This window comes from Pristiophorus japonicus, chromosome 5 (assembly GCF_044704955.1).
Source record: "Pristiophorus japonicus isolate sPriJap1 chromosome 5, sPriJap1.hap1, whole genome shotgun sequence".
Lineage (NCBI taxonomy): Eukaryota > Metazoa > Chordata > Chondrichthyes > Pristiophoridae > Pristiophorus > Pristiophorus japonicus.
Genome location: NC_091981.1, coordinates 55,950,839 through 55,973,244, shown reverse-complemented (window position 1 = coordinate 55,973,244; position 22,406 = coordinate 55,950,839). Strand labels below are relative to the sequence as shown.

At 42.4% G+C, this 22,406-nt stretch overlaps 1 protein-coding gene across 2 annotated transcripts in view; it reads right to left on the bottom strand.

The window, feature by feature from the left end:
• dek (DEK proto-oncogene) overlaps positions 1–22,406 on the bottom strand; it is a 61,854-nt gene that overhangs the window by 1,835 nt on the left and 37,613 nt on the right. The window contains exons 6-11 of one of the 2 annotated variants that reach the window (XM_070880636.1): positions 21,967–22,087; positions 19,177–19,365; positions 16,466–16,607; positions 15,747–15,797; positions 12,741–12,889; positions 7,821–7,889 (exon numbers count right to left, since the gene is read on the bottom strand). In XM_070880636.1, coding sequence (XP_070736737.1) covers positions 7,821–7,889; positions 12,741–12,889; positions 15,747–15,797; positions 16,466–16,607; positions 19,177–19,365; positions 21,967–22,087 — 721 coding nt within the window. The remainder of the gene's footprint in view (positions 1–7,820; positions 7,890–12,740; positions 12,890–15,746; positions 15,798–16,465; positions 16,608–19,176; positions 19,366–21,966; positions 22,088–22,406) is intronic. The other variant, XM_070880637.1, reaches the window with a different exon arrangement.

Genomic DNA, 22,406 nt, shown 5'->3' with positions numbered 1-22,406 from the left:
GGATAAATCTGTGTTGAAGATTTTTTTTATGGCCATGAGAGGGTAAATAGTGAGATTATTTCCACTAGTCAGTGAATCAGCACAAGATGATGGGATTGAACTGCTTCAACAGTCAGTTTCAATGATATACCATGCCTTTTTGATAGCAATTCTCAAAGTAAACATGACTTTAATAGAACTTATGAATCACAGGACTGGAAAAGATCAGTGTGATCTGAATGGGTGCTCCCAAACTTCAAAAATTAAATCACCAAAAAAATCTATCCACCTTATCTTCCTTGGCATTCTGTTCCACATATTTTGATGCAGTGCAATAAAACTGCAAACACATTCACACTTTATTGACGGGCAAGAAAAAAATCTGTAACATCATTTTCTGAGAAGTGAAACCCAGCTGAAATTTCACACAAAAAATAGTATGGACTTAAATCTGTCCCATGTACATCCAACCAGTAGGTGAAAGAATGACATTACTCAACCTGCCAGTCGGAGATGTTTTAGGAATAAGGAACTCAAAATCAGATGAATATTCAAGTGGACTCAGCACCAACTTATTCAAAGCATGACTCAACTCACAAGACGCATGATCAGACTTTCCCAGTCCTTTTCACAAATCTCAACAAAGGATGTAGACCAAATGCTACAACTTACCAGTGAGGCAACAGTTCTAACACCTGAAAGTAATCCAGCACAGCTAGGATATTAATTCCACAATGTCCTAACATAAAATTAGCGTTTTCATTTGGCATTACACACTTTTGAGAAGGGAAACTTTACTCGAGTTAGACAAACCCTTGCGAGCTCAGCTGGCAAGTGAAATAAAGCTCAAGTATAGGAACATTGATTTATTCTGCTGATTGCTCTGAGCACCACCCAAATTCAAGAAATACTCAGAGGACTGAGAATGATATTTTTCTTAGTTGATAGGATACCACTAGAATGACTAGGTTCTTCAACTCAGGTCTTAAGCTTGTAACTAATGGTGCCTGCGAGACCCACCTCCTGCTCCCTTGACCTATTCCCACGAAACGGACCACCTGACCTGGTCTTCATGCTGGCTGATATTAACGGTTCACCCCCATCAAATCTGCCATCATCTTTCCCCTTCTCAAAAGGCCCACACTTGATCCCTTTGTCCTTGTAAATTCACCCCATCTCCAATCTCCCTTTCCTCAAGTCCTTGAATGTGTTGTCACCTCCCAAATCTGTGCCCATCTTTCCCGTAACTCCATGTTTGCACCCCTCTAATCAGGGTTCTGCCGCTGCCACAACACACGTCCCTTATCAAAGTCATAAATCACATCCTGCGTGACTGATCATGGTAAGCTATCCTTCTTGACCTGTCTGCAGGCTTTGGCACGGTTGACCACACCATCCTCCCCCAACATCTCCCCTGGTTCCATTCCTTTCTATCCAGCCGCAGCTAGATAGTCACCCGTAATGGCTTGTCTTCCTGCTCCATTACCTCGAGTTCCCCCAAGGATCTATCCTAGGCCCACTCCCATTTCTCATTTACATGCTGCCCCTCAGCAACATCATGTAAAACCACAATGTCAGGTTACACATGTATGCTGACGACAACCAGCTCGACCTCACCACCACCCTCTCTCGACCCCTCCATTGCCTTGGATACATCACACTGCTTGTTCAACACACAGTATTAGATGAGCAAAAATTTCAGCCAATTAAATATTGGGAAGACCAATTGGCTTTGGTCCACATCTCAAACTCCATTGCCTCTCCCTGGCCACTGAACCATGTCAACTGACAGTTTACAACCTTGCTGTCCTTTATGACTGAGCTAAGCTTCCCAGCCTATAATCCTTTCCATTACTAAGACTGCTTCCACCTCTCTATCACCCATCTCCATCCCTGCTGAAACCCTCATCCATGCCTTTGTTACCTTTACATTCGACTATTCCAATGCCCTCATGGCTGGCTACCCAGATTGCAACCCCGTAAACTTGAGCTCATCCAAAATTCTGCTGTTCATATCCTAACTCGCACCAAGTTCCGTTTACGGTTTAGTCCGGTGCTCGCTGACCTACGTTGGCACCTGACTTTTAAAATTTTCATCCTTGTGCCAATTCCTCCATGGATTTGCATCTCCCTATCTCTGTAACCTCCTCCAGCCCTGCAAACCTCCAAGATCTCAATGCCAATTCTGGATTTTTGTGATTTTAATCACTCCACCATTGGTGGCTGTGCCTTCAGCTGCCTAGGCCGTGGAATTCCCTCCCTCTCCCACTTCCTTTAAGACGCTTCTTAAAACCTACCTCTTTGACCAAGCTTTTGATCACCTGTACCAACATCTCTGTGGGTCAGTGTCAAATTTTGTTTGATAACACTCCAGTGAAGCACATTGGGACGTTTTACTATGTTAAAGGCACTATATAAAATGCATGTTGTAAGCAAATATATACCAGGATAGTAGGTAAGTGTGTAAAGCCAGTACTCTTAATACATGTGTCTCAAGGTGGCCACCTCCTGCCTAGTCAATCTCCTGGGATTGAGATGGTGCATTTCAGGGACCAGATAGCTCCAAGAAACTGGGCAATAGGATCAACGACAGTCAAAAACTGTTTTAAGTGGAGGAAAGCCACCCGAAGCTAACCCTCGATTGCCAAATTAAATGAATTTAAGGGTTAAATAATGTGAAGAGAGCCCAGACCCGTGTCATGCTCCTCCTGTGCTATGTGGGAAGTCAGGGACCCATCCAATGTCCCTGACGACTGTGTGCAGGAAATGTATTCAGCTGTAGCTCCTGACAGACCGCATTGCGGCACTGGAGCTGTGCATGGATTCACTCTGGAGCATCTACGATGCTGAGGATGTCGTGAATAGCACGTTTAGTGAGTTGGTCACACTGCAGGTAAAGGTTACTCAGGCAGATAGGGAATGGGTGACCATCAGACAGAGCAGTGAAAGGAAGATAGTACAGGGGTCCCCTGCGATCATCCCCCTCCACAACAGATACACCACCTTGGATGCTATTGGGGGGGGGGGGGGGTGACTCATCAGCAGTCAAGTTCATGGCACCATGGGTGGCTCTGCTGCAAAGGATGGCAGGGAAAAGAGTGGGAGAGCTACAGTAGTAGGTGATTCTATTGTAAGGGGAATAGACAGACGTTTCTGCGGCCGCAATCGAGACTCCAGGATGGTATGTTGCCTCCCTGGTGCAAGGATCAAGGATGTCTTGGGAGCGGCTGCAGGACATTTTGGAGGGGAGGGTGAACAGCCAGTTGTCATGGTGCATATAGGTACCAACGACATATGTAAAAAAACAGGATGAGGTCCTACAAGCTGAATTTAGGGAGCTAGGAGTTAAATTTAAAAAGCAGGACCTCCAAAGGTAGTAATCTCAGGATTGCTACCAGTGCCACATGCTAGTCAGAGTAGAAATAGCAGGATAGCCAAGATGAATATGTGGCTTGAGGAGTGGTGCAGGAGAGAGGGATTCAAATTCCTAGGACATTGGAATCGGTTCTGGGGGAGGTAGGACCAGACTGCACCTGGGCAGGACCGGAACCACTGTCCTGCAGGGAGGGGGGGGGCGGGGGGGGGGGGGAGAAAGTGTTTGCTAATGCTGTAGATGAGGGATTAAACTAATATGGCAGGGGATGGGAACCTATGCAGGGAGACAGACGGAAGTAAAATGGGGGCAGAAGCAAAAGGTCGAAAGAAGAAAAGTAACAGTGGTGGGCAGAGAAACCCAAGCAAAAATCAAAAAGGGCCATATTACAGAAAAATTCTAAAAGGGACAAAGTTTGTTAAAAAGACAAGCCTGAAGGCTCTGTGCCTCAATGCAAGGAGTATTCGTAATAAGGTGGGCGAATTAACTGCGCAGGCAACTAAACGAATATGATATAATTGGGATTACGGAGACATGGCTCCAGGATGACCAAGGCTGGGAACTCAACATCCAGGGGTATTCAACATTCAAGAAGGATAGACAGAAAGGAAATAGAGGTGGGGTAGCGTTGCTGGTTAAAGAGGAAACAAATGCAATAGTAAGGAAGGACATTAGCTTGGATGATGTGGAATCTGTATGGGTAGAGCTGCGGAATACCAAAGGGCAGAAAACGCTGGTGGGAGTTGCGTATAGACCACCAAACAGTAGTAGTAAGGTTGGGGACAGCATTAAACAAGAAATTACGGATGCGTGCAATATAGGTACAACAGTTATCATGGGCGACTTTAATCTACATATAGATTGGGTTAACCAAACTGGTACCAATACGGTGGAGGAGGATTTCCTGGAGTGTATTAGGGATGGTTTTCTAGACCAATATGTCGAGGAACCAACTGGAGGGCTGGCCATCCTAGACTGGGTGATGTGTAATGAGAAAGGATTAATTAGCAATCTTGTTGTGCAAGGCCCCTTTGGGGGAAGAGTGACCATAATATGGTAGAATTCTTTATTAAGATGGAAGTGACATAGTTAAGTCAGAGACTAGGGTCCTGAACTTAAGGAAAGGTAACTTCGATGGTATGAGACGTGAATTGTCTGGAATAGACTGGCGAATGATACTTAAAGGGTTGATGATGAATAGGCAATGGCAAACATTTAAAGATCACATGGATGAACTTCAACAATTGTACATCCCAGTCTGGAGTAAAAATAAAACGGGGAAGATGGCTCAACCGTGGCTAACAAGGGAAATTAAGGATAGTGTTAAATCCAAGGAAGAGGCATATAAATTGGCCAGAAAAAGCAGCAAACCTGAGGACTGGGAGAAATTTAGAAGTCAGTAGAGGAGGACAAAGGGTTTATTTAGGAGGGGGGGAAATAGAGTATGAGAGGAAGCTTGCTGACTGCAAAAGCTTCTATAGATATGTGAAGAGAAAAAGTTTGTGAATACAAATGTAGGTCCCTTGCAGTCAGAATCAGGTGAATTTATAATGGGGAACAAAGAAATGGCAGACCAATTGAACAAATACCTTGGTTCTGTCTTCACGAAGGAAGACACAAATAACCTTCCGGAAGTACTAGGGGACCGAGGGTCTAGCGAGAAGGAGGAACTGAAGGAAATCCTTATTAGTCGGGAAATTGATGGGATTGAAGGCCGATAAATCCCCACAGCCCGATAGTCTGCATCCCAGAGTACTTAAGGAAGTGGCCCTAGAAATAGTGGATGCATTGGTGATCATTTTCCAACAGTCTATCGACTCGATCAGTTCCTATGGACTAGAAGGTAGCTAATGTAACACCACTTTTTAAAAAAGAGGGAGAGAGAAAACAGGGAATTATAGACCAGTTAACCTGACATCGGTAGTGGGGAAAATGTTGAAATTAATTATTAAAGATGAAATAGCAGCGCATTTGGAAAGCATTGACAGGATCGGTCCAAGTCAGCATGGATTTATGAAAGGGAAATCATGCTTGACAAATCTTCTGGAATTATTTTGAGGATGTAACTAGTAGAGTGGACATGGGAGAATCAGTGGATGTGGTGTATTTGGACTTTCAAAAAGCTTTTGACAAGGTCCCACACACGAGATTGGTGTGCAAAACGAAAGCACATGGTATTGGGGGTAATGTATTGACGTGGATACAGAACTGGTTGGCAGACAGGAAGCAGAGAGTCGGGATAAACGGGTCCTTTTCAGAATGGCAGGCAGTGACTAGTGGGGTGCCGCAGGGCTCAGTGCTGGGACCCCAGCTATTTACAATATACATCAATGATTTAGATGAACAAATTGAGTGTAATATCTCCAAGTTTGCAGATGATACTAAGCTGGGTGGCGGTGTGAGCTTTGAGGAGGATGCTAAGAGGCTGCAGGGTGACTTGGACAGGTTAGGCGAGTGGGCAAATGCATAGCAGATACAGTATAATGTGGATAAATGTGAGGTTATCCACTTTGGTGGCAAAAACATGAAGTCAGAATATTATCTGAATGGCGGCAGATTAGTAAAAAGGGAGGTGTAATGAGACCTGGGCGACATGGTACATCAGTCATTGAAAGTTGGCATGCAGGTACAGCAGGCTATGAAGGCGACAAATGGCATGTTGGCCTTCATAGCTAGGGAATTTGAGTATAGGACCAGGGAGGTCTTCCTGCAGTTGTACAAGGCCTTGGTGAGGTCACACCTTGAATATTGTGTACAGTTTTGGTCTCCTAATCTGAGGAAGGACATTCTTGCTCTTGAGGTTCACCAGACTGATTCCCGGGATGGCAGGACTGACATATGAGGAGAGACTGGATCGACTGGATGAGCCTGTATTCACTGGAGTTTAGATGAGAGGGGATCTCATAGAAACATATAAAATTCTGACTGGACTGGACAGGTTAGATGCAGGAAGAATGTTCCCGATGTTGGGAAAGTCCAGAACTAGGGATCACAGTCTAAGGATAAGGGGTAGGCCATTTAGGACTGATGAGGATAAACTTCTTCACTCAGAGAGTTGTTAACCTGTGGAATTCCCTACTGCAGAGAGTTGTTGATGCCAGTTTGTTGGATATATTCAAGAGGGAGTTAGATATGGCCCTTACAGCTAAAGGGATCAAGGGGTATGGAGAGAAAACAGGAAAGGGGTACTGATGTGAATGATCAGCCATGATCTTATTGAATGGTGGTGCAGGCTCAAAGGGCCGAATGGCCTACTCCTGCACCTATTTTCTCTGTTTTTCTGAATGCAGACTTAAGTACATTCAACTCAATTAAAATAGGAAACAAGTAAAACCTGTGAAAACACTTACAGAACACCTGAAAAGCTATTCGATGAAAATATAAAACACCAATTTTAAATGGAAAACAAAAAAAAAAAACACGATTAGGCATGACTGCCAATAGTAATTAAGACACTATGGACCAAAATTAGGATGTGCACACATACTAGCTAGTGAAAATAAGTCAGTACAGATGGGGTACAATAAATATAAATTCCCTAAGCTTACATTTCTTAATGTAGACTAATTTTCTTAAATTAGATAACGTTAACCTAGCAGAAAACTCTCCTTTGCACCAACACCCATCGTGCATTAGAGTGCCATGTAAGAATATCCTTCATTGAGCATACAGCATTTTACTGAACACTATACATAGATGGAGTAAGCTCGCTCTGACAGATGTTGGAGAAGTTATGTAGATGCCTGTGAAACTTCATATTAGGCAACTCCGATTTAAATACTCTTGTAATCGTGAATGGGACTGCTGATACATTGCAATCAGTCAGGCAAGAATTAAAACCCACCCAATGATCTGAAACTAAAATGTTAACCTTGAATTTTCTGTTCACATTTTAAAATGGGTAATGTAAGATGTCCGTAAATGTTGACATTTACCCGAGATCCCATTACAGGTTCGACCTCCAAAATCCTGAGTTCCGGAATCCAGATCCGTGGCGGGGTTGTCCGGAAACCGGTATCCAGACGCCCCCCCCCCGGCGAACCGACTTCGCCCCGGTCCAACTTCTCCCGCTCCGACCTCCCTCCCCTTTACCCCGGCTGCCCGACCCCACCTACCTCGGGCCAGACAAGGAACCCCCTCCACGGCGGCGGGGCCCCGCCCGATGACCCTTCTGAAATCCGGAAATACCTGAACCTGGGCTCGGGTGTTCCCGGATTCGTGATGTCAGAAAGACGTTCTGAAGTCCGGAAAAACACGAGAACTGGCTCGGCCTCGGTCCCAAGGTTGCCGGATTCGGGAGGTCGAACCTGTATAGACTCTTCCTAGATGACTTCAGTCTGGAAGCAGTTAACATGATGATTTTACCCTAATTAGTTTCAGTTGCAACTTTTTACTTTTCTCCATAATTAATTATCATTCCATTCATAAATCATACAGTACGTACCAGATTAGAGTACTGAACACCTACCTCTTTCACAGTGTTCTTGACAAAATCTTTTTTGTCAGAGAGGTCATAATCTGGATAGCTGGCAAACACCTACAAAAACAAACAATTTCACTTAAGTGCTAAAGAACAGTATATTATAAATATTATGTGGAAAAAAATATGCTCGTTTTATTAAGCAGAAATTCATAACTGAGGGGGATGAAGGTGCCATTTAGCATATTCATGTTACTCTGCAAAGTGCTGAGCAGCAGTTAATTTGAAAGTACAAAGGAGTCTTTACATACACATAAATAAATTGCAATCTGATGAATATGCACTGAACTCGATGCTCTTTTGCATGACCATCTCCCCGTCCACATCAATGCATAGCATCAGTTTCCTCATAGTCTTTCGGTAAATAAATATAGACAGGGTTGCACAAATTTGCCCTCATGACTCAGGAAGCAAATAGCATATATGCAATAACTGACAATACTTCTATGTAGAGTTACTTCCCCTTATAACTGCTCCAGTTTCTCATTTGGGGAATGTAAAATCCACTGATGTATAATGCAAAAGGCATAATGCAAAAAATGAGGTTCACTGGCAAGCAATCAGTTTGCTCATACAGATCAGCACTCCTTGCACTCTTTTAGCAGGATGCACCATCCTACATCAAAGAAGCCACACAAACAATAAGAAATGGATTGCTATCCTAAGTTTTACTCACATTAAAATGAGGGTCTTGTGGAAGACCTCATCGACAAGCTGAAATTACCAGTAGCCAAAAATTGAAGCCTTTTCTTTGACCACTTGCATTTCCAAATTAGGGACTTGTTTTCCCACCCCCAAAACAAAACAACTACATACGATCACCTTCCTTTGGAGATTTAAAGCAGCTTAGGCCAACACAGCTTCAGCCCAGCTAGTTTTTGCTGACCTTTATGCTGTTTTATGGTCACATTAGTAGAAATATTGATGTTTCTCATTCTAATACTTTAAAATGAAAGTTGTGAATTTGCAGCAGTAGCTGCAATAATCATGAATGCTGATACACCCGAAATTCTAAATGTTCCATTGTCTAAACCCTGTAATCAACTCGAGCTTAACTAACTCACCTATGCTCATATGTACAGGACTAAATCACAAAGCAAAAACCATCACAATGCATGGCTCATTTTGCACAATAGAGGCAGTTCTTAAAAATAAATATTTCTGTGAAAACCCATGTTGAACAAATATTTAGTAACAGTCTTCATGGTAGAAGACACTAAAAACATCCCAAATAGTGGATAATCAAGGGGCTATAGGGAGGGAGGAACTTAATACAATCACCATCACTAATGAAGTAGTACTCGGTAAAATAATGGGATTAAAGGCAGACAAGTCCCCTGGACCTGATGGCTTACATCCCAGGGTCTTAAAAGAGGTGGCTGCAGAGATAGTGGATGCATTGGTTGTAATCTACCAAAATTCCCAGGATTCTGGGGCGGTCCCAGCATATTGGAAAACCGCAAATATAACACCCCAATTTTAAAAAAGGGGACAGACAAAAAGCAGGAAACTATAAACCAGTTAGTCTAACATCTGTCGTTAGGAAAATGCTGGAGTCCATTATTAAGGAAGCAGTAGCAGGACATTTGGAAAAGCATAATTCAATCAAGCAGAGCCAGCATGGTTTTATGAAAGGGAAATCATGTTTAACAAATTTGCTGGAGTTCTTTGAGGATGTAACGAGCAGGGTAATAAGGGGGAACCAGTGGATGTGGTGTGTTTGGATTTCCAGCAGGTATTTGATAAGGTGCCACATAAAAGGTTACTGCACAAGATAAAAGTTCACTGGGTTGGGGGTAATATATTAGCATGGACAGAGGATTGGCTAACTAACAGAAAACAGAGAGTCGGGATAAATGGGTCATTCGCTGGTTGGCAAACAGTGACTAGTGGGTGTCGCAGGGATTGGTGCTGGGTCCTCAACTATTTACAATTAATGACTTGGCTGAAGGGACAGAGTGTAATGTAGCCAAGTTTACTGATGATACAAAGGTAGGTGGGAAAGCAAAAGCAAATTGTGAGGAGGACACAAAAATTCTGCAAAGGGATGTAGACAGGCTGAGTGGGAAAAAATCTGGCAGATGGAGTATAATGTGGGAAAATGTGAGTTTATCCATTTTGGCAGGAAAAATACAAAAGCAAATAATTATTTAAAATGGAGAAAAATTGCAAAGTGCTGCAGTACAGAGGCCTGGGGGTCCTTGTGCATGAAACACAAAAAGTTAGTATGCAGGTACAGCAAGTAATAAGGAAGGCAAATGGAATGTTGGTCTTTATTGCAAGGGGGAAGAGAGTATAAAAGCAGAGAAGTCCTGCTACAACTGAACAGGGTATTGGTAAGACCACACAAAGTCCTGCGTACAGTTTTGATCTCCGTGTTTAAGGAAGGATATACTTGCATTGGAGGCTGAACAGTGAGCGTTCACTAGGTTGATTCCAGAGATGAGGGTGTTGACTTATGAAGATAGGTTGAGTAGGTTGTACCTATACACATTCGAGTTCAGAAGAATGAGAGGTGATCTTATCGAAACATAAGATGAGGGGGCTCAACAAGGTGGATGCAGAAAGGATATTTCCACTCATAGGGGAAACTAAAACTAGGGGACTATGGGCCCAAGTTTCCACACACGCCTAGAATGGCGCAGTCCCGACCTGGACTCCCGTTTTTCGCGCCACAAAGTGCGCCTAATAAAATCCTCCGTATTCTCCACCTTCCTTCAGGTCCTCTGGCCCTCGGCGCAGCGCAGCACGAGCTGTGGGGGGGGCGGAGCCAGGTCCCTGCACTGAAAACAGTGCCGGGACCTCTGCACATGCGCGCTACAGTGGACACGCAAGTGCAGTAGCTCCAGGCGCCCGAAACTGTGGGAGGGGCCTGAAGCACGCAGCCCCTAGCCCTGGCCGAATGGCCTCACTAGGGCTGCGTGAATAAGGCTTCTCCCATGGCCAGCTCCCGCTCTCCCCCCACCCCCCTTGCCTCTGGACCGGACCCGACACCCGCTACCCCCTCCCGGACTGGACCCGCTCCGCCCCCCCCCCCCGGACTGGATGCGACCCGCGCTCCTGCTCCCCCCCGACCAGCGCCCCCGACCCCCCACTAGACCCGACCTGACTCCCGCTCCGCCTGGACCCGACCTGACCTGCCCTCCTGCTCCCGCTTCCCCCCCGGACTGGACCCGACCCGACTCCCAGCGGATCCGACCTGACCTCTCTCTCTCTCTCTCTCTCTCTCTCTCTCTCTCTCCCCCTCCCTCCCTACCTACCGAACCTCCCCTCCCCACCCAACGCCACCTGCCTGTAAATCTGGTGCTGGGGACGGGCCCTGCCCGAAGTCTCGGGCCGGCCCGTTCAGCCTTCGGTCCCGAAAGGCCTGCCTGAAGCACTTTCACACAGGTAGGAAGATGGTTTGTTTAATCTTTGCTTATAAATGTTTATTCAGGTTGGATTTATTTGTATAAGTACAAATAAGGATTTATTATAGAATTTAATGACTTCCTTTCCCCCACTCCCCCCCCACCTCGTTCTGGACGCCTAATTTGTAACCTGCGCCTGATTTTTTAATGTGTAGAACAGGTTTTTTCAGTTCTACAAAAATCTTCACTTGCTCCATTCTAAGTTAGTTTGGAGTACGTTTTCATTGTGGAAACTTTGAAATCAGGCGTCAGTGGCCGGACACGTCCCCTTTTGAAGAAAAAATTCTGTTCCAAAGTGGAACTGTTCTACCTGACTAGAACTGCAGAAAAAAAAATGTGGAGAATTGCGATTTCTAAGATAGTCCGTTCTCCACCAGTTGCTCCTAAAAATCAGGCGCAAATCATGTGGAAACTTGGGCCCATAGTCTCAGAATAAGGGGCCGCCCATTTAAAATTGAGATGAGGAGGAATTTCTTCACTGAGAGTTGTAAATCTATGGAATTCTCTGCATCAGAACACTATGGAGGCTGGGTCTTTGAATATATTTAAGGCAGAGGTAGACAGATTTTTGAATGATGAGGGAATAAAGGGTTATGGGGAGTGGGCAGGGAAGTGGAATTGAGTCCATGATCAGATCAGCCATGATATTGAATGGTGGAACAGGCTTCAATGGGCCAAATGGCCTAATCCTACTCCTATTTCTTATGTTAAGATGGAAACAGATTCATGACACTCAACATGTCAACTGCAGAAAATCTGGATTTCGTAGATTCCTTTGCAATGATCATATTTGAAAATCTGATTATTACAGTAATAGATTTAGAAAAGATACCGGAACAATACAAGAATCGAAATATGTGAAAATGATTGCCTGCAATGGGTTGGGAACGGAGGACAAGCCTGTTGATTTGAAAGAAGTGTCAATATAGGGGGTGTTGAATATATGCTGAACATTTCTTAATTAAAAGATTAATTTTCTTCAACAAAATCAAGTTAATTTGGAAGAGAACTCTCCTTTGCACCAACACGAAGTCGGTTGATACCCATCACACATTATAATACCATGTGAAAATATCTTGAAAATTTGCACACCACATTCGATCAAAAACTATATAATGGAATGCCCATTACTGCCATCCATCTGGATTTCCCCCAGGACAAAGGCTTGCAGGAGACACAACCTCTTTGCACAACCTTTTGTTACTTGTGTTTCATGTCGTCTTGGTGAATAAATCCACACATGTTGGACTCAATATTCTATTCCACTTGTCATGGTTCTTGCTTTTAGGGTATTGCAAAATGACAATCTGGGTGCTCTCAATTATCTACCAATTTCCATATCTAGAGTGCAGATTCAAATATTGAAATCACTTAAATAAACTAAAAGCCCAAGCTTTCTTTTCTTTAGTACTGGGCTAAAGTTTTCAGGTATAATACAAAGAATTGCTGCCTCAGATTCAGATCAAGTTGCGCATGTAACAACATTAAGAAAAATCACCTTTTTGCAGATTTGTTTCATTGTGACTTCTTCCAAGTTTGCATCAACCAACAATTTCATGACCGTTTCCTTCAATTCTTCATCTGTCGGTGGTTTTTTAAGTTTCTTAATCAAAGGTTCATCATCTGAACTGTCTTCGGATTCGCTTTCTAAGAAACAATGACAAGATGCAGTACAATGTTTCAAACAAAACAGATCTCTGAACATAATTATATGCTTCATTTTAGAGCATTTTTGTTAAACTGCTAAACATCTCTGATGTACTTGGTAATACACTTTTCAAAAATCAACTGGGCACGTTTAACCAGATATCAGCTAGTTGACTTTTTGGAGGCATGAGAGCTCATAGCTGATTAACTAGCAGAATTGGTTGTGCTCTTAAGTGTAGCATCAGCCATTCCTTGCATTAATGACTAACTACAGTACAAACCATTCTGCATGTAAAGAAATGTTACAAATATTGTGGAAAGTAATCACATACACTAGTATTAGCCACAGACATGGATTCTCTACCATTTGGATTCTTTATAAAAGGAACATTGTAGAGGCAGGGGGAAAAGTCTCAATTACAATGTCAAGTCATTTTGGGCCCAAGTTTCCACACGATAAAAAACGGGCGCCCCTCCGAGCTGGGCGCTCGTTTTTCGCGCCGAAAACGGCGCCGGGAAAAAAAACGCGCAATTCTGGAGCGCCCTGCAGCTCCATGTCTGCTTGGCGCGGCGCCCAGGGGGGCGGAGCCTACCACTCGCACCGATTTTGTAAGTGGGGCGGGTACCATTTAAATTAGTTTTTCTCCTGCCGGCAACCCTGCGCGTGCGCGTTGGAGCGTTCGCGCACGCGCAGTGTGAAGGAAACATTGGCACTCGGCCATTTTTGTAGTCTTTGTAGCCGTTTAATTTTTGAACATTTTTTAATAAAAGCACATTGCCATCAGCACATCAGCACTGAGGCTTCTTGCAGCAGTGAGAAGGCTGCAGGAAGCCTCAAAAGTTGAGGCAGCCGTTTCCCGACTGCCTCCCCCCCTGCCGTCAGGAATGGCTGCTGAACTTGAGGTTTCCTGCAGCCTTCTCACTGTCTCCTCCCCCCCCCCCCCCCCCCGCCCACCGTCTGGAACGGCTTCCTCCCCCCCCCGCTGCGTTCGGTCGATCGGGCCCGCACTCTTCCCCTTCCCCCGCCGGTAACGGCCGGCTTCCCCCCCCCCCCCCTGCCGTCGGGAACGAATGGCTTCCTCCCCCCCCCCCCCGCGGGAACGAACGGCTTCCTCAACTTGTGAGGCTTCCTGCAGCATTCTCCCTGGCTCAAGCACTTTCACACAGGTAGGAAGATGGTTTATTTAATCGTTTCTTTGCTTATAAATTTTTATTCAGGTTGGATTTATTTGTATAATATTTGTGTAAGTATAAATAAGGATTTATTATAGAATTTAATGACTTCCCCTCCCCCCCCCCCTCGTTCCCTACGCCTAATTTGTAACCTGAGCCTGATTTTTTAATGTGTAGACAAGGTTTTTTCAGTTCTACAAAAATCTTCACTTGCTCCATTCTAAGTTAGTTTGGAGTACGTTTTCACTGTGGAAACTTTGAAATCAGGCGTCAGTGGCCGGACACGCCCCCTTTTGAAGAAAAAATTCTGTTCCAAAGTGGAACTGTTCTACCTGACTAGAACTGCAGAAAAAAAAAATGTGGAGAATTGCGATTTCTAAGATAGTCCATTCTCCACCAGTTGCTCCTAAAAATCAGGCGCAAATCATGTGGAAACTTGGGCCCTTTATCTTTTCTGTATTTATTCCCTGCCTCCGTATCCAATATCCTCTAACATCAGTCAAGATGCACAAACTCTTCCTCCTCCCCATTACTTGAATAACAAAGTGATATTTGCTAACACTTTTGTTAAACTAACCAATAAAAAAATCCAGATCAATTCAGCAAAGGACTTTCCCAGCAAGTGAATGCCTTATCCTGTCTCTCTGTACAGAGTGGCCAAGATCCAAAGGCAGTCACAGGCTCTAATGTGTTCCTTTCCAGCCCATGCCAACAGGCCAAAGGTCTGCCACTAACAGTTATCAAGTTGTAGCAGCATAATAGTTTAATTTTAAAATTAAGAATGCACAGATCTCGTGTTCAATTTCCATATATAATAGTACTAGAGAGTACAAAACAGCTGAAATGTTGCTGACCAACTGGTTAAAAGTGTGATTTCCCCCATGGAATTAGAATTTACTTCTCGCCATATGAGTGACATTTTGCAACACTGGAACAGTTCATACATTTTTTGATTTCTTCAGGTTTTGAACAGTCTTTTTACCTTTGAGTAAGATTTCTACTTCCCTACAAAATGGCCTCCTTCTGTGTCGCAATTTTCCTATGATCCTATACTCCATTTTCAGTAGAGTTTAGATAGTATAAGTGTGAGATAATCCTGAGCATTACAATTTGAGAAAATTATTTCTTAAATCAGGTTATAAAAGAGAAAATCATTCACCTGATTGCAACAATCACTATCATTAATTAGAGACAGACCAGGTACAAAAAAAAGCTTGCAACAAGAGCACTCGTCTTCCAATGACACTCGCCCATGTCTCAGCATATCGGTCTAATTTTTGACTACACACCAGGAATCCTACTGGAAAGTTGTATTCGTACAGTGAGATTCCTTGACACTGGTGTGTACTCAGAAAATTTACATCATAATCAGTTTCTACTACATTGCACAATTCAAATAGATATTAGTTTTAAAAAAGATACTGATGCGATTAGTGAAGTTATTTCTCTCAATGCCATTTATTCTCAATTTATGAAATAGTTCCTGGAAACAACATTCTTACCTATAGTATAATGCACACACAATGGTGCATTAGTTCTCTACTATTTTAGTCTTTAAATAGGAAAACTCCATGGAAATGCTGTACAGCATCCTTCTCCAACACTAATTTTTACAAAAAGTATTTTTTCCCCCTACACCATTTTAGTCTTCGAGCAAAATGATTATTTAAAAAGGTTTACTTACTCACAGCTAGCCTCCCAATCGAAGCCACCTTTTTACCGCCACTTGCCAGGTCTAAGGAACAAAATTACATTAAATGGGAGCTGGGTGGTACAGTAAGTTATAATTGTCTTTTTATTTACAGGATCGGGATTCAAATTCCAGCTCAGCCTAAAGGGGGAAAAAAGTCTCTCTCTGTCAGCTGCAAGCATACGGGGCAGTTTCAATTCAGTTCTTCATAGAAGCACTGCATGAGAAAATTGGGAAATGTACTGGTGCAGTCGAGGTCAGGGCTGCGGCCACGCACAATTTTTATTCTGTATTTAACTCATTATAAACCCGATACTAACATTGATTAAAAATTATGGGGAAATGTTCTCTCCAGCATCCACATCTTTCACTCAAGTGGGAACAAAATACATTTTTTTTTTTAAATCCTTTATTAAAAAGGTCTTTTAGTGAGTTTAGTGTGTGTATCCAGGTTTTCAGTTTTAAGGAAAATATTAGAACGTTCTATACAAGACAGAGAGAGACTAAAGATAGCCACCATGGTTTTCGAAGCTGCTGATCATGCCTCAGTAATGGGAGTTATCTTGAAGATGTGATAAAAACAGTGAAGAAAAGCAGGGGCATTTTCCAGGGTCCTGGCCAACATTTCTCCCTCAAACACCAGCAAAAATCTATTATTTGGTCATTAATTTGTTGTTTGTTAACCTCTCTTAGATAATTACTTATGTACTTACCCTTCTTGGCAGGAGCTGCAGTTTTCTTTGCAGTGCTACTGTCAGCTTTTTTCACATGTGTTGCTTTAGTATTTTGTCCCTTCTTGCTTTTAGGCACAGCTTTTGGGGTGGATTTTTCTTTTTTAGTCACTTTCTTGGGTGGCTGAAAAAAAATTGAACCAATATCTCAATGCTTTCTTAAATATTCTGTGCCAGTAGAAGCATGTTCCGTTGTGTGCTTTAGGACTACTGCACAATGTCTTCTAATAAAACTACATGGGACTGCAGATATTTTCATTTATCCATCATAATTAAAACGTAACTGTGCAGTTCACCATTTTGACTGAATTAATAAAAGGTTCAACAGATAAAGGGTCCTGATTAATTTAAAAGGAACAGTGTTCCTTAACTGACATTACCTGAAAATAATTAGTTTCACCAGTTAAAAAAATGTAGGAAATAGCAATACTATCCTGACATGGCCAGCATGGAGCTCAGGCAGACTATGCAGACTGCATTACAGTCCAGCTGGAATCTGACTTTATTCCCTAGACAGTAACTGTTAGTTGTTCCAGCTAAGTTGTGGATATGAAGAGAGAGGCAAAACTAGCAGGATGATCACAGATTGCTATGAATGAGGAAGGCCAATTAGCCCATTCCCAATCATTTCTTTCATGATTTTAGCGGTTTGGCTCCACTATCTTGCCCAAAAGTCCATTCCATGTAGATCACTATTAAAAATAGTCTCCATAATTGATTACTGTACTAAAAAAAGTTCCTAAATCTCTCTTAAATTGGATTTTTGTAGCTTAAACCTGTGCCTCTTGTCATGATTTATGAAACTAGTATTCTGGATTTACCTATTCTATACTGTTCACTATGGTCTCCTCCAGTGGGGTGCAGTACTAGTATAACTAGATATACAATTAACACTTCTCTTTAGGATTTGTAATTGTAGTTATCTTTAAAAAAAAAAAAATCAGCTCATTATATGCATAATTTCTCCAAACCACCCAAATCATGACTTCAACATTTTGGTCTCGGTGCCCGTTTTCTCCATAACTGAAAACATCAAAGAACTAATAAATGAACTAAAGAAATATGAACCAAAATTACAGCAACATTGAGTGATCAGCGGACTAATTTTTCACCACAGTAATGAAATTAAGAAAATTCTAATTTCCTTTCAATATCCCATGTTTTATTAGAAAAATGAAACACACCAACATGTCAATACTGAGTCATGTGATACTGTTTTTACAATTTTAGTCATACTTATGCATTAGACTATAGGTCACCTAAACTGTGGAAATAAAAGCTGCATCATAGACAATGTTCAGTTTCATTTTTTTTATTGCGCGGCTCCTTCAAGAGGTTGCGAAGTCCATTCAAAATACCACGCATGGCAGGTTTTTCCTATTTAAAAACCAGTGAGCTGGTTGCGCAGTAGCTGCAGAGCTCTGCGCAGCTTAAAGGGAACACTGATCATAGTAACTTTGCTTACACACACACAGGAGTATATACACATATAATCCACTATGTAAAGACAAAGATACGATGAGGAACAATGTACCTAGATTTGGACCTTTTATGTTAGTGAGCCAATAGGTGGCAGATATAATTTAATATAGATGAGAGCAAAAATAATTTAGATTTACATAAGCATAAAAATAAAAAGTACAGGAACAGGAAGCCAATTGCCAGTTTTTTAAATGGAATAATACAGTATGATCAGGACAAAGATCCAAGAATTAGTGATACTGTAATAACCCTGCATAATGGAAAGTGCAGATAATCATGCATCTCCAAATCATAGTGCTGACTTTTTCCCCTCTCACCACTAATCACAGTTCACTGCAGCAGCATTGGCTCTTCTGATGCAGCTGACACTATAGCAGCCAATTTGGCTCAATTTTTCCCTACACCCCAAACTCACCAAGAAGCTCCAGCTAGATGCATGCAAAAAACACTACTAATGCCAATCACAGCTTTCCTGTTGAACGCTAAAGGCAATTCATGCTCATCTCAAATGGACATAGTTGGTACTAAAGTGACTAGTCACAACAATGTTCTAATGAACACAGAAACAGAACAAAGACTACTGGTTTCAGCATGGTCACTGTAGTAGTGCACAAGACCGAGGAGACTGCTGATTAAAATGTGGAGATGACCACAGCTATGTTTCAAGGTGTCATAAGGGTGCCATGTGAACAGTGGAGTGGATGCTGCCTTGAGCAGAGGCATTTGTGAAAACTTAAGGAAACTTGTGGAAAATTTATTGAGTTTGTGCTGGTGTTTTGATTTGGAGGTGATGTAAAGGTTTTCAAAATTACAAAGTAAATTGACAAAACTAATATAAGCAAATGGTGAGCTGTTCAAATATCAGGGAGACAAGTTAAAAGTGATGAGGAGCTTTTTCACCAAAGAGTAGTAGAGTTAAGAGGTTGGAATAGCTTACCAGGGAAGTATAAATGGGTTTGAGAGACAATTAGTACATTTCTACAGAGAGGAAGGATTGAGGGGCAGGGTGAGAAGACAGCTAAATTATATTAATCTCTGGGGAAAAAGGGGATGGGTCTATTGGGTTAAAGTGCCTTTTTCTTCTCTCTACTTTCTTAAAACAGAATTAATCACTTTTAAAGTACGCATCTGCTGTAGATATCTGAGACACTAGTTAATTCCTGTAAATCAAACAATATACATTAAGTAGCCAAGAAATGATTGGTACAAACCTCCACTTCCTCCTCCACATCACTTTCATCTGAAGATTTTTCCTTTTCTTTTTTTTCCTCTTCTTCACTGCTGGACTCATCTGTGAGAATCTCATCTAAAGCTGCAGCCTTGGATTTCTTCTTGGACCCAGAGCTGCTGCGCTCTTTCTTTCCACCCTTTTGACGCTTCTTTTTAGGCTTTGGTAATGACTGCCAAATATATTTTAACACTATTAATTCTAGAAGCGTCATACCAAAAAATGGATAAGTGCTTCGACTGTATTATATAAATAACGATATACAAGTTTAGGAATTGGTAGTTACATTTTTAGGCACTGTGTAGATGAGAAATAGGAGGGACCCAAGGTTACCACTCTTAAATATATCAGGGAATACTTTTTAATGTTTTAAAACGATTACATTATATTACACTGCTGAATTGCACGGGTTCATAGAAGATTTTACGTTTGTGGTTATGCAAATGAATTTTAGCAGAAATGCAAAGCGGAATCAGAAACTCGATGTATAACCTAACCATCGCAATTTCAAGCACATTTCTCAGTTGTGCCCAAAGCAGAAATTCTATCGCAATAGATTCGACATAGACAAAGCAGTTCCACAATCAGTTAATCTTATGTTTTTGGTGGTATAGATTGGGGAGGAAATATAGATTTAGAAAGAAATGTTGACTGGGATACTATGAGAATTCACTGATCTTTTTTGAAATATGCCCTGGGATCTTAACATCCACCTCAATAGGCAGACAGGACCTTGGGTTAATGTTTCACCTGAAGGGCTATTAAAAAGGATACTTTCACCTGAAAGTTTGGTTAATCTCAAATAATAATTAGGACTGTCCATTAAGTTCCAATTATAGAGGCATTTTGGGCTAGATTTTACCAACCTCGGCAGGTGCGTAGTGGGCGATGTCGGTGGCGGGTCTTGGTCTCGCTGCTGGCTCCAGCCCACTGTTCAAAATGATTTTCCCGACTGGGCATGTTAAGCCCACCCAATTAAAAGGAAGCGGATCTGATGATGTCATTTGATGATGCATCATCAGCCAATTTCCTTAAAGGGACTATGCGCAAATTGATCTTGACATTTGTGCTGTCAGTGTTCTACAGCATTGAGGTGCTGCAAACACTGACAAGCACAACACAGAGGTTTATGGAGGAAGTCACAGCAGGCAGGGAGGTTCTCTTCCCATCCAATGGGCAGAAGAGACCCCCCCTGGAGACCAATGTAGCCTGGTTTCACATTGCAAAAGAGGACACAAGCAAGGGTGTTGTCAGGAGGACCTGGCTGCAGTGGTGCAAACCTTTCAATGATCTCAGTAGATCATGAAACGTTACTGCAAAGTCACACTCAACCTCATCCTGCTGTCCCACTCATCACATCTCCATCACTCTGCTTTCCCTACCCTACTCCTGGACATCCTTAATCATACCAACTTACCTTGCACCGCCACCCATCCCTCTCTATCTACATCACTTCCCCATCTCACTTGCTACCCCCATCCTAGTCCAATGATACCAACGAAGAAAACACTTGGGTGTTTTGTGCAATGTTCATTCGTTGAATTCAGAACATTATTTATTACGCACTTAACCTGCTCTGATAGAAAATATTTTGGAATATTGGACAGATGCGTGTGCACCTTTGGAAGTGATTTACTAAGTTGTAATGAATGGTGAGACAGTAACGGTACACCCACAATGGTGATGAGTGTGAAAGGAATGGCCTGGGCATTGTAGGAATGCTTTATAGTGTTGGTGTGGGTTTGGGGTTGTGCCAACCTGGGCAGTCAGGGTGCACAGCGTCGTGAAGTAAATCTGGCCATGGCGAGGCCATCCCTGGCGGCAACGTGGTCGGGTGCTGATGCTCTGTTGTGCAGCAATAATTGAACGCGGAGAAGGTTGGTGTTGGTGCTGCTGGTGTGGAATCTGATTGTGGTGGGATTCTGAGGACCAAGGTGAGATAGTTTCAAGGGCACCGATGCTGATGTAATAGGTGGCAGGTGAACTTGAGATGACAAAAGCAATCTAACAATGGTGAGAGAGGTTGTTCCAATGAAGTGACAGTCCAAACACTTGTAACCTGCATAAAGCTCAATCTGTCTTCAAAATGCAGTAAGCAACAGCTTCTGAGCTTGGAAAATGAACAGTTGTGAGATGGGAGCTATTATAGCACATTTCCAGCTGTCAAGTAATGAGATGATTTCATGGCCATTCAACTCCCGCCCTGCTTACTTGACGTGGTCCCCAAACAGCGTGAACTCAGTGGATGATCTGGTAAACTCTGAAGGAGAGCTAAAAATAGTTCTTAATCCTCTGTTAACCAGAATAATTACCTGAATTGCCTCCCCTGCCGCTATGTGTCGGATCTGCTCAGCGTTGACAGGCTGGACATTTGGGAAAGGCATATGGCGGTGGGTTGACAGCGGGGTCCCGACCCACTGTCAAAAGAAGAGTTTCCCACATGACCCACCACCGATTGTGCCTGCTGACCCCACCCCCGCATAGTTACTGTAATCACCCAATGATTTACCAGCTGGTAACTTTCTCCAGAGCACTATCAGGCAGGTGGGTTAAATCCAACAGCAAAATGCAGTTAAATGATGTAAAATAAAAGTCCGATTTAATAAAAACACATCACAAATAAAGCAGTAATGTCTCTGGCAACTTGCAATTTAGTTGTAAACAGTTTAAGATTGTGCAATTAAAATGATTAGTCCTGTTATAATTGGTTGGTAAGTTACACAGTGAATTTTGCTTTATTTCAAGTAAACAGCTGAGATTTCAAAATCTCTACCTTCCCAGATGCCTTGGGTTTCATCAGGAAGTTCAGAATTTTTGATACAATTTCATCTTTAGTGCCCTTTCTCTCCAGGTCCAGGACAGTACAAATCACCTTTAATACTGAAATTGGATTCCTATAATTATGGGGGACAGAAAAAAAAAAAGTCATCTGAAGCAAACATGAACACACCAGTACAAGTGTTAAATCGAAGGAAACGCACCATAAAGGCTTTAAGTATTAATGCTTTTTGCAAAATAAATAAAAGTGCATTTTGTTTTTTTCTGTAGGATCATGTCCAACTGGTATGCTTTTGTCATGAAAAGTTTCAGCTTTCCATCACAGGCACTTATTGCACATGGTCTATTTTTAAATTGATCCTGGATCAAGCTTTTTAAAAAAAATTATTGGGATATGCCGACAAGGCAGCATTTATTGGCCATTCCCAATTGCCC